Here is a 12,669-nt window from a genome sequence, read left to right on the forward strand (position 1 = left end):
CTTCTAACTTTTATCTAAGAGGGCTTGGTTGTATGCTGATGTTTTCCTGAGGGGAAGATTCAAATAAGATAATTCTTTTATAAAGTTTGCCATTTTACTGAAAAGGGTGCTATAAAATATTTGAACTAAATTTCAGATATCTATGCCAAGAAGGCACCTGGGTTTGTGGGGGAAAGGGTCTGAAATGACAGGGAAATTGCTTTCCCTTCTGCCTGATCTTTCCTTAAGCACTCCAGTAGCTTCTTAGAGTAACTTTCTATCCTGCAGTTTTGTCTCTTTTGTCTTGTAGATCTTATAATCAGAAATAAGTGCATTAAATATATTTGGGAGAATCATACAGGTTTTCTGTCAAAGTCAAGATCCTGAATGTTGTTATGCTCTATTAAGAGCAGTAATAGGCCACATTTAATTAAGAGGGTTGAAATATTAAGAACTGACTTTGAAGAACTGACTATGCAGATACAGTCATAACGGGATACAAGAATACTGTGTCAAAAGCCTTGTTAAAGTTGAGTTAAATGACATCTACAGCTCTCCCTTCATCCACAAATGCAGTTATTTTATCTTAGAATGCAATTAATTTACAAGACTATGATTAGTAAGGCATAAATTAAGGGTCAAATATTGTTACCGATTCAGGTTTGGTCTGCCCTACTGACACGTAGGGGAGAGGAAGATCTGCTGGAGCATATTGTCATAAAAGTTGCATCACTAAGTCTAACTGAAACCTCAGTAGATTGAGTAAGAAGCTCTATGTTGACTCCAGGGATTGGGTCTTTAGAAGTAAGCTCTGGCGTCATATGGAAAGTCAAGGTTTTGTACATACACATTGAGAGCAGGTTTAGGTTAACTTGATCTGTACATTTTAATTTCCCAGAATCTTTACCTCATTTTCCCCTTCTGCTTGATGGTAGCATTTCCAGATGAAACTATACATCTGTGGCCATGTTTTGGTCAAGCAGTTTAAAATATAAACTTACTAAAAATAAAAAACCATAGTGCCTAAATCCTGGGTCATTCTAGGTTGAGGAGCAACGTAAGGACACATACAGTATTATCTTAATGTACCTCTGGAATAGTGCCATGGCTTTGTAGTTTAACTACCGTGGTAGAGATCACATGCTGAGTGTTGATATTTTCAGTTGTCCAAAATAAATGCAATTAATTTAGTCCAGATTTTCAGTTAACTTGTATTAATATATATTCTCCATCTTCTTTCTTCTTAATCTTTAGAATTGCTTTTTCTTTCTTCTGGGTCATGTTGCATGAGTTCAGATTAACACAGAACTTCATGAGAATTGCACAAAACAGTGGAATAGGTCCTTAAAGTAAATTAATAGACACATTGTAAAAAATTATGTCCTGTACTTTCAGTTTAAATCTAGGATATTATTTTCTTATTTATTTTACACAGTGTTGTTTCCAATTGTGATTTGTTTGTCTTTTATTATGTTAGAGTGTTGGTCAGGATGCTGAAAGAGTATAGTTAGTGACTTTTAAATAGTGAAAAGTATGTAATAAAGCACAGACATATTTGGGGACCCATTGAAGTCATTGGTAAATGTCCCATCTACCAAGTAGGTTCAATAGCATTTCACAAAACATATCCATGCTGAAAAAGGTATGTTAGAATTTGGATTTGCCTGTTATTTTCTGAGGGGAGCAGTAGAAGATCTGTTTACAATTTTTTTAGGAAGACTGCACAAAGTATTAACGTAGTATGGGATACACTGCTCACATAAACTGTTTATCATTTTCCAGGTCATGTTTCTCTGATTATGAGAATGCAGAACTATTTTAACTGTGGGAAATAAATTTGACATATTTTGTTTCATTCTCTGAGATATTAGATTTAAAAAATTTTCTTTAAATCCTTTCATTTTAACTTCTACACAGAAGAAAGAACATTTTTGAAGTTATAAAAATAAATGCTGAGCAAACCTTGGCTATAAAAGTACTACAGGAATCATACCTGTAGAAATTTGAATCTTGCATCATGGCTGGCTGAAAATCTGCCTTTACTGAGCAACTTCACAGTCACAAGGAGATAAATTTTAAACTGCAAACTTTTTATATAATCAACTCATAACATTTTCAGGAAATCAGAATTTTTGTCTCTAAACATTTTACTTTTATCACATTATAAGTATGTCTAATACTACTGATTAGGGAAAAACAAGATTTTGAATAATTTTAGCAACATGCTTGATTGCCAATAACAATTATGCAGTAATTCTAGTATTTACCAGTACTTGCCATAGATTTTTAAGGTCATAAGTGATCATCTTCTACTTTTGTGTAGTATAGACAGTGAATGCTCTGAATAAGCATTGGACAATTTTTGAGAGTATTTGAGAATCCAGGTTTTGGATTTGAAGAAATCCAGGTAAGGAAAAAATGGGGAAGGAAAAATTTTGGAAGTCCAGATCTAAGGCTCTTAGCTCATTCATGGCTTTCTATCCTTCTGATACATCACAGCTAGAGGGAAACCAGACTAATTCACTAAGCAACTGTTGGCTGAGCTGGAAGTTTTGGAACTTGGGACTGAACCTTGCAGTCTCCATGCCTCTAGCAAGAAATTCAGATACCCTGACAATTTTAACAAGAATGATCATTTTCAGGACTACCTGCCTGCAAGGGAAGAAAATGCTGAATTACCTTCCCACAAGGGAGCAAAAATCGCCATTTGTCCTGGAAAGGAGCCTAAAGCTCTGGATCCCTCACAGTTGGCAGCCTTGAGGAAGCCCATATGGTAAATATGTGAGCCTATCTAGAGACAGGGAGAGCAGTGCTGATTGTGAAACTTTTGGGAGCTTAGTCTCAGCTAAGTCTATGATGACACTCATAGCCTTAAATCTATATACTGTAAAAGCATGAAGTCTCCAACAGGGTGTCAGGCAAGCTAGCAGAAAAATAGTTAAGGTCCTGACGAAAACTTGCCCTCTATTGTTAGAAGTTACTGACCATGTCCTAATACCGGAGTGGTTTTCTGGAAAATTAATACAGCCTTAAATGTTGTACAGCTACAGATCACATTCTGCCCTTCAGCTACAGCAGCACAGAAATCGCTCGTGCTCATCTGGCTGTCCAGATCCTCTTCACAGTTATTGCCTTACAGATTATGACCTTTGGTCTTTCAAGCATGGCCCACATTCTTTGTTCATAGGTACAGGACCTTGGAATTGGCACGTTCTTCAGATAAGTCAAATCTGCCAAACGACTCAGGCCAGTGTATGTAACTGGCCTGTCTCCAACATAGTTTATCACTCCATTAATTTCTGTGTTATCTGCATATTTCAGTAGTGTATAATCTTCCAGAGTACTGGTGAAGATACTGAATATTATAGGGCTAAAACATATACATGTGGGATTATAGTAGAAAGACTCTTATTAAATATATTTTTAAAAAATTTTTACAATTATTCTTGTAAAGAAAATAATTTTTATACAAAATATTTTTTTCTGGAGAAATATTTGTTAAGCATTATAAATACACTGATTTTATGAAGTGCTTATTTTATTGTCTGAATGTTCAGTAAGAGAAAGCAAAATGTTTAAAAGGCGTCTAAGTATACGATGTCCTAACATAGCTACCTTTATCGGCAAATTTTGAAGTATCATCAAAGAGCACTTTCAAGTGTTTTTGACTACAGATTTTCCATGATAAAGTGTTGACTGGTGCTAATTACATCATCGTCTTGTATCCCATATCAGCTTTTGTATGATGTTACTAAGGGTCAACGTCAGGAAGATTAACTTAGTGAGCCACACCATCCTCTCAGCACTCAGTAAAGATTAATTTAAACACTTATAAGTACAATTTTTTCAGAATTTTTTTTCCGTTCTCCAGCATTTCCCAAGTGTTCCAGGATTGTTACATATCAACAGCAATCTCTTGGAGAACTATCAGGCTATGTTAATTTTGGGGGGTAAATGTTGTCTGGGACTTTGATTTTAAAATAAGAAATGACTGCTTTTTTAACTTTTTAAAAAATTACTTGATGGTTATTAATACTAGCTATTAATTATCTCCAAATAATAAAAAAAATACTTTCTTCCAAATATATTTAAGTAATTTCTTATTATTACCATGTTTCCCATTCAACATTTGATTTTCACTGATATTTTTAGTTCTCCTTATCTATCTCCTAAACTATCTCCTTTAGTTTATGTTTACTAGTAAACTGCTCTACATGTGTATACATGCATATGAATTATTTTTTAATCCTCATGAGCTACAAGGTGGTTTTTTAAGGTTTGCATTGTTGAGGAGGGGTTATTACCTTTCTCTTTTTTTTTCCTTTTCTTTTTGTTAGTGAATCCTTCTAATGTGATTATGCACCTTTTTTTAAAAATATTTAATGAAGTATTTTTCAACTGCTCCTAATAATAGTCATTTTATGTTAAAAGATTTTCTTCTACTCAGTTTGGCTCATGCTTATTTCCAGCTTTCGTATACTGACACTTTTAAAGCACCTTGTGTTTGTGTGTGCACGTGTGTATTAGTTAGTGGGATCAGATTCTGTACATTAAGACATAACAAGTCTTAATTGCCTGCATGCGGGTGACCACATAGGGCTTTTTTTCATTTTTACCCAGGAAAGTGAGATTTAGTGTTGAATTTCCTTCAGCTGGTTAAATAAATTCTTACATGAGAAATTTATCGGACATAATTTTTAGAAACTTCAAGGATACTCGTGTGGTTATAGCATTCATCTGCCACCCCATAAGAATCCTTCACTGTAACACAGATTTTTTTCCTTTCCGTTTTTTTCCAATGCTGAAGAAACTACTCAACCTGTTTGGTGTCCTATTTGGTTGTCTTCAACATACCTTTCAATATAACAGACCTTCTCTTGTACCCCATCTTGTCTTCAACATACCTTCCTATATAACAGATCTTCTCTTGTACCCCATCTAAGTAATAAAGTTAGAGCACTGATCTATAACTATTCATGGTCTTGTTTCTCTAAGTGTTCGATAACACAGATGCACATAATGGTGATATAGAGTTACTAGCTCTACCTCTCTCTGCCCATCAACCCTAAGTAAGGCATATCCAATAATTTTATTATTTTTAATTATGACTTACCAGGTTTAATTTCTACCAAGACCCTTTTTTTTTTTCTTCTCAGAATTAAGAACTTAGACCTCTCCATTTTCATGTATAGAGCTTCTTTTTGTAGCCAGGTTAAGAATTTCTTCTCTTCCTACTCCTGGTGCCTTGCTCTTTGCTTTCATACGTAATCTTTTAGGTGTCTCCTCTTAGATGCCAGGCTAAAACTAACTCTAGCCAGCCTGTCCTTGATGTCCACACATTCTCTTCTGGAACGGTGACTCAGTATTCTGCAGAACTGTAATGTAAAGGTCATGAATAAAGTAGGACTACTGATGTGAGCTCCTTGTGAGTCACTAAGGTCCACATTTCCTTTCTCTGCATGTGAAAATTGATGAGGAAGTCCGTTTTTGTGCGAGATTAATGGCCTCAGGAGCAGAATTCTGTTCCTGGCCACAGAAATGCCAGGAGTGCTTCTAGGGACTGCTATGGTAGGCTGGCAGGTGACCGTCCTTTCACAGAACTAATGTGCGTCTCATGTAGAATTTCAGGATATTGCTTGCTCCCAGCATCGAACATTGAATATGTGGAGGGATGAAGGCTGAAGGTTTGACATGACAGACAAAGTTTTGAAGATCTGTGAGTGAGCATATAAATAAAGTCAAAGCAAGATTCCATTGGCTAAACATAGGCACCTGCCGTTGTTTGATGTGTCATAGAGCATCCAAGAAAGACACACGTTGCCATATATGACAGGGCATCTATGTCACAGACAAAGGCAGGTAGATCTCTGCCTTTCTGGAGAAGCAGCAGGCTATGTAGGATACACAAGAAAAATTTAAAATAACACTGCATGCCTGCAGCTTTTAAAATCTTTTTTCACTTCTTTGACCTGCTTCTGGATCTGGATTGTGTGGATCCTATAGGGGCTTTTCCACCTTAGTGATTTCTTCTTTGCCTGTCAGTGTAGTTAAAAATGTACTCACAGCATTCTTGAATTGAAGTGCTTACTTTGGTTCAGAAAGACAGGCAAATCTGTTTTGTAGTTTGCCCCTTCTAAATTTACACAGACTATCATAACAACTGGGGCAGCATTTCCAGGTTAAGATCATAATAGTTCTTTCAGCAGATTTTTCAGTGGTGAGAAATGGTGCTAGATAATGTTTTTCAAACTTTTTAAGAAACATACTAGGCTGAAGATCAAGTAACTCCACTTCTGGTCTCCTGTCAAGTCCTTACACATTGCAGGAGTTACAGGATAGCACAATGTACGGTTTTCTTATTAGTAAAATGAAAAGAATATAATCATCTAGTGGGTAATTTTTATATTCCTGAGATGCTGTTCTGTGCTTTGATATGGCAACTTGAAAAGCTTCAGATGCGTGTCAAATCTTAGGAGCTGAGAAGCCAGCCAGGGTATGAACCCACGGTGTAGGACAGACACTGTGGATGGGTTAAAGTTTAAAATTCGGCTTAGGTGCCTGTAGTAGGTATCTGCAGATATGCCAAGTATCTCATGGTATAGTCAATGGAGAGCTAGACAATATGGGCAAAGGAGCCTAGAGACTGATTCTGTCCAGCCTGAAGTAACACCTAATAGCTGATCAGAGGAATTGTTCCTCAAACTCCAGTGGCTATGTTAACTAGGGATAAATTCAGTTACCTAAGCATAGGCAGCTGGTACTATTTCTGATGCCAGAGGATACCTGAAACATCTACATAGGTGTGGCAGATATAACAGAGGACCTACCTGTACCCTTCTGTACCTTTCTGGTCTGGCAATTGAAGGCTTGATGGGATACCTTACGGTATGTCAGATAGCAGCATTGGTTGAAGATGATGGAAGCTTATGCTCCTAATGTATATGCACACAGCTATATGTAGGTGTCTTAATTTAAAAATGAAACCCACTCAAAGTGATGCAAAGGTCCCCATCAGAAGACTGCACTGAAGCCCGCTAATAGAGGCTGTTGCTGTATTAGCTTTCGTGATACCTGTTTATTTTAGAAGAGCATCCCTTTAGTGTGGAATAAATCACACTACCATGAACCAGATGGTGACTACCAAGAAGCAGAACTACATCAGTAGCACAGAGCCTTGTGAGAGTGGCCCTTTCTTTCCACCAAATCCCTGTCACCCACAAATTTTGTTGGTCTGACTGTCCTGATGTAATGAGTTGAGGGAGCTCTGTAAAAGCACCCCGTGACTTTTTCCTTGTTAGTTACTTCCCACATCATTTGTGTTAAGGTACTGACCAAAGCAAGCTAGGTGATTAAAGGGTTAACTGCAAGTCACTTGGACCTGTTTCCATGTTGTTGCATGGGATATGCAACATTCTTACCAGATATCAATCCAAGGATATTGCTATAAACCAGTGATTTTTTTTTTCTGGGGGAACTAGAGCCCTATGGTCAATTTCTGTGTTCCCTGACCTTTACAATATCATCTCTATGTATGAACCAGTGCAGATCCATCTTGCCATCCCATTCTTCCACATCCAAAGGAGCTGATGATACACATACTGTGTATCATCATTTCCCTGACACAGGCTTCTCAACATAGTTCAGTGCAATCTGCTTGTGTTGTACAAAATTGTAAACTCCAGCTAGCCTATGCAGTTTAGCTTTGAAAGTCTAGTGACAATAGTACATGGAAGATCAGAAGAAACCATGTGGCCCTATGGTAACTGCTATAGATCAGTGTTTATGATACTTTCCGAGATCTAGTCTGCAGCCATGCCCCTGTCTGGTAAATATTTAAGATTGCTGTATATTTATTACTGCACAGAAAGCTACATCAGATAGGCATGCTTCATTTATAAAATGAAGGTAAAGATTTCGCCATATGTAGCAAGTGAGCCTATTCCTGAAACTTGAAAAACATATTTAAACACTGAAACACATTGGCAAAGGTCTTAATGCCTTATTAAATAACATTAAATCTTTGAAGTTCCAATGATGATTTTTTTATCTCCTTTTCAGTCATTATTCCTTCCTCTCTTTCCCACTGCAAAGCATTTGGTTAGAAAGCAACCTATGGTGTGCGACCCCTTGCCTTTAGTTTTAAATTGTATAGAAATCTATTGAATCCTTGTTTCAAAATAAATGGAAGTAATCAGGGGTTTATGTCAGAAATATCCCTTCGAAAAGAGGAACCAGCACTTCGTTGCACACAATTTGCTATGAAAGCAGGGCATGCAAAGGGACTGATTAAAGCAGAAATTACCGCATTTTCTGTTTTTAAATAAACATAAAGATCCTAAAAATCCCCTGTAAGGTGGACTTTCCCATCCAGGATAAAATGGAATTAAAATAGTGTCAATAAATTGTGTGAGAGACTGTATCAGTCTGTGCATTGATAGTCTGTGCATGCAGGATAAGAACATTGACTGCCTGCTAATCTATTCCCAGATGGAGGTGGATGCAGACGAGAAGCGCCATCGCACACGCTCCAAAGGTGTTCGAGGTACGTCTCTTGCTTCAGTAAATCACTCAAGGCCCCCGCTCAGGGTGACCTTCATCCTCCAGAATCTCTTTGCACGATTCATTCTGACCCTTGCTTTTACACAACCTTTCTGGTAATTTTCTGTAGAAGAGGGGTACTTGTAATAGATGATAAATTTTTATATATTTTCCATCTCTCTGCAGTTCCCGTGGAACCAGCCATACAAGAGCTGTTCAGGTTAGTGCTCTGAGTGTAAAATGTATCCCCATTAGCAATTTAGAAAATTCATGCCTTTTAATGGGTATAATGCACTTTCAAGTTCATTGGTGGTTTGCTCATGCCCTGCTGCACTGATGAAATTAATTCCCTCAAGACTTGCTAATAAAAAGCATCCCCTCTTTTTTTTTTCTGTTCAGTTATTTGATTTCTCTTTCTGTCTTTGTTGCCCTCCATCTCTGTAATACCTACTGCCTGCTTTTAGTATAATCTTTCTGCAGCACACCAGCACCTATATAATTAATTCTCTCTCTTTTGCAGCTGTCCCACGCCTGGCTGTGATGGCAGTGGTCATGTTAGTGGCAAATATGCAAGGCACAGAAGGTAATATCTGTAATTTTTCATAATTTAGTGAAGAGATTTAGTAAACAAGTTAGCTGGCATGACCTTGATAAACCAAACAATGATAAAAATTAGCAATTAGACATTCTAGAAGCCATTCAGATCCACTTTTTTTTTCTTTCTGAATGTCACACAAAATCTAATTCACATTTTTGCTGAGGAAACTTGTTCTCATTGTCAATCTTCTCTCAATTTTTGCATACAGTTCTCTTCCTTATGTGTTGCAAATTAAAATTTGGCCCTACTGACATATTGGTGCCAGTATGATTTCTGTTATTCAATGTATTTTATAACTGAATGAAAATGAGCCTCTGAACATTTTATGTTCGATGATCAGGTTAGATTCAAAGGTCAAAGCCTAAGACAAATCAGTGATAATAAGACTTCAGGGTTCAAATGTTATATTATAGTTATAAATACCTTTACTTCAGTGTCTAAACCATGATATGTGGAGACATCTCTTTTAAGAAAATGGTTTTAGCTGTCTATTGTTAATAATATATCAAGGTAGCATATAATTTGATATAATAATATATCAAATATATCAATGTTACACATACTACATGTGGTTCAAATTAATTTAGAGCTCAATCTTTACATTTCTGTGTCTGCAATGTCAGTGTTCAATAGTGTTGTACATCTGTATAAAAGCATTCCTTTCCTGAATCATTTGTCCATGAATTTCAGGTTCAATATTTTGAAAATTTAACAGCTCTAGAATACATAAATTTTTCTCACGTGCTGTGCATTTCATTTCATGTGTTTTATACAGCAGCCTGTTGTAGGAGATAAAATGGCTGATGTTTTGGCCATCTCTCTTCTGAGTAGAGGGAGGTGTTCAAACCAATGATAAATTCTCCTGAAACTGTTAAAATATTTTTCATTCTTGACTTTTTCAGGTTTTAAAGCACTTGTGGTGTTTATAAGAACACATATTTCACACCAAATCTGATTAATTGCATTGTAGTGAGGACGTATGTTTTTTATGAATTAAATTGAAATTATACATTTGTGGTTAAGGCATTTATTTGAAACAGGAAAAGATATCAAACAGTGATATGTCAGTCTACTCAGTGCCACTCAGTCCACTCTGGCTCAGTGCCACTCAGCCTTTTTTCTTAACAGTGAATTAAGCTTAGGGACAAGTCCAGAAAATACTTTCAAAATTAGAACAAGAAAAAAGATATGCCTGATATTAAAATTCTTTTGGATTACATTTAAACAATATAAAGCATAAAATAATTATATTCAAATTTATTTTCCTAATCTTTTTTTCCACTCACAAAAGCAGTAACGTTTTTGTGGTTGTTTGAAGGATTTGGTTAGATTGGAACACTGACTTAGGAAAAGTAACCAAAATCATTCTTTTTAAATTCTTCTTAAATAATTCTTCTTAAATTCACTGGGGATTTCTCATTTCAAACCATGTTTTTCTTTTGTCCATTTTCTTCATGTAAATACAAGCCTCATCAGTAATTAATGAACGGCACCAAATCCTTCTTCTCCCTCAGAAATTTCACGAGCAGTCAACAGTTAAATGACGTGATTATAATGTCCTTTCTAGTTACAAGATTGTAACTAGGTACATTTCTTTACACTTCGTGGGATTTGCGCGCAGATTTCAAAAACAAAAGTCTTGAAACATACAGAAAGAAACTCTTTAGCTTAAAATCTGACTTTTCTTCTGAATTGCTCTGACTTCGATTTATGTGTCTGTGTTTGTGTAAAATCACCCTTTTGGGGGAGGAGGAAGGAATAGATGTAAGGTTTGGAAAGATTACATGCAGTTTTGAGATGTTAATTCCATATTTTGCTTTCTTGACATGATTCTGGTATGTCAGTACACGAACAGACTGAATCTCAGAGCTGTTAATTAAATGAAATTTTGGGCGGATGCGCAAAGAATAAAAATTGGAAATACATCAAAAATTCCTTTTTTTTTCTACTGGCTAAAGAATTTGTGGGGTTTTTATGTTTTCTTGTCACCCTGATTGCCAATCCACTAATCAAAATACATTTAACTAATATATGTCTTATTTAGTGTAAAAACACAAAGTTCTTTGTTGAGGTTTACAACATACATATCTATTTTCTAAAAGAGCAGTAATTTTTTTATCTAGTCCAACCAACACCTAGTTGGAAAAATTTAAATTTTTGAAAGAATTTGAAGGAATTTATCTTTTTCTTTTTTCTATTTTGCTATTTGGCTGGGAAAGACCCTCAAACATTTCTTCCAAGGAAATCAGACTGTCTTAAAAATTTGATGTGTTCAGGGAATTGCATATCTCAGCTGATGCCTAACTCAATTCTGTTTAGAACTACAAAGCATTTTAATGAGGTTAAGACCTTTCCATTCACAATACCAGACCGACTCATTATTAGGAATGAAATGTATTTGCTTCCACTAGATGTAGTCAGAGCTCTCCAGAATTCTATTTCTTCTATAACATGTTTAAGTCTCTGGAATTTCAGGGTTTTTTTTCATTGTAATTTTATCCTTGTAATACCAATGTGACAGTGAAAATCATGTTCAGATACTACATTAAACTTGAATTGAAATAAAGAGATCCTTTCAAATTTTCAGACAGATTCAGGGAATGAAATGTTCTGCTGATAAAATATCAGGTAGAAGTTAAAGGAGAGTTTTATCATATGTTTTGTACCCCAATTGTATTTTTAATTATGAAAGAGCTGCAATGTTAGGGTTAGCTAAGAAAACAAAGAGGCCTTATATGCCACTGATGTTTTCTTTGAGGTATATGAAAACACAAGGCTGGTACTTGTTAGGGTAACAGTGGTAACAGCTTGTTATATCATTGCCATCTTTTTGATTTTTTCATTGTGTCAAATCTTAGTTTGAAGTGAAACCTTGCGTGACTTAGTACTTTGCTCTCAGCTCTTAAGTTTGGTGCTTAATTTTAGCTTGTAAGTTGGGCATGCTAATAGACAGCTAAGATGGACAGGCTTCTCTGCAGGGCACTTTAGGGCAGCATGCTAGGATCTCCAATTTGGTGAAAGCACCTCTCTCCAGTGACTGCGTAGAAAGTTCAGAAAGATTAGCATCCCAGTTTGGGCACTGAGGGTAAGTGCCCAAAGTTAGGTGGTGTGTCTACCTTCTTCAGACCAGACTCATCTCTTTTTTTTTTTTGTATTTTAGTAATACCTAGAAACCCGAAGCTGTCATGGACCCTCCAGAACTGTCTATGATGCACAGCATGAGGCAGTGCCTAGATGTTAGAGTTTACACAGATAGGACTTCAGTACCTGTTGTTTATGTTTCCAGGCAGCTGAGGCCAACTGAACTACTCACAGACCATGCAGTTAAAGAAATGCACGTATCTTCGCAGTACCAGGTCCTAAAAAATAAAAAGAAAAACAAAGGTTGTGAAAGATCTGAAAATAAAAACAAACCCAAAAAATAAGCCATAGACACATTCAGATAGTGGTGGAGACAAGAAAAGAATTCAAATCTTAGGAGTGAAAACCCGCGCCTCTCCCTGGGCCATGTTCCTGATACTGTTTATTTTATTCACTTGGTAGCTCTTACAGGT

The 12,669-nt window shown here is 36.2% G+C and overlaps 1 protein-coding gene across 4 annotated transcripts in view; it reads left to right on the forward strand.

Moving 5' to 3' along the window:
• The first annotated feature begins 8,466 nt into the window (after positions 1-8,466).
• MYT1L (myelin transcription factor 1 like) overlaps positions 8,467-12,669 on the forward strand; it is a 131,306-nt gene continuing 127,103 nt past the window's right edge. For all 4 annotated transcript variants that reach the window (XM_075497269.1, XM_075497271.1, XM_075497267.1 and 1 more), the window contains exons 1-3: positions 8,467-8,521; positions 8,704-8,737; positions 9,038-9,100. In XM_075497269.1, the coding sequence (XP_075353384.1) occupies positions 8,467-8,521; positions 8,704-8,737; positions 9,038-9,100 (152 nt within the window). The remainder of the gene's footprint in view (positions 8,522-8,703; positions 8,738-9,037; positions 9,101-12,669) is intronic.

Source organism: Mycteria americana, chromosome 3 (assembly GCF_035582795.1).
Source record: "Mycteria americana isolate JAX WOST 10 ecotype Jacksonville Zoo and Gardens chromosome 3, USCA_MyAme_1.0, whole genome shotgun sequence".
NCBI lineage: Eukaryota > Metazoa > Chordata > Aves > Ciconiiformes > Ciconiidae > Mycteria > Mycteria americana.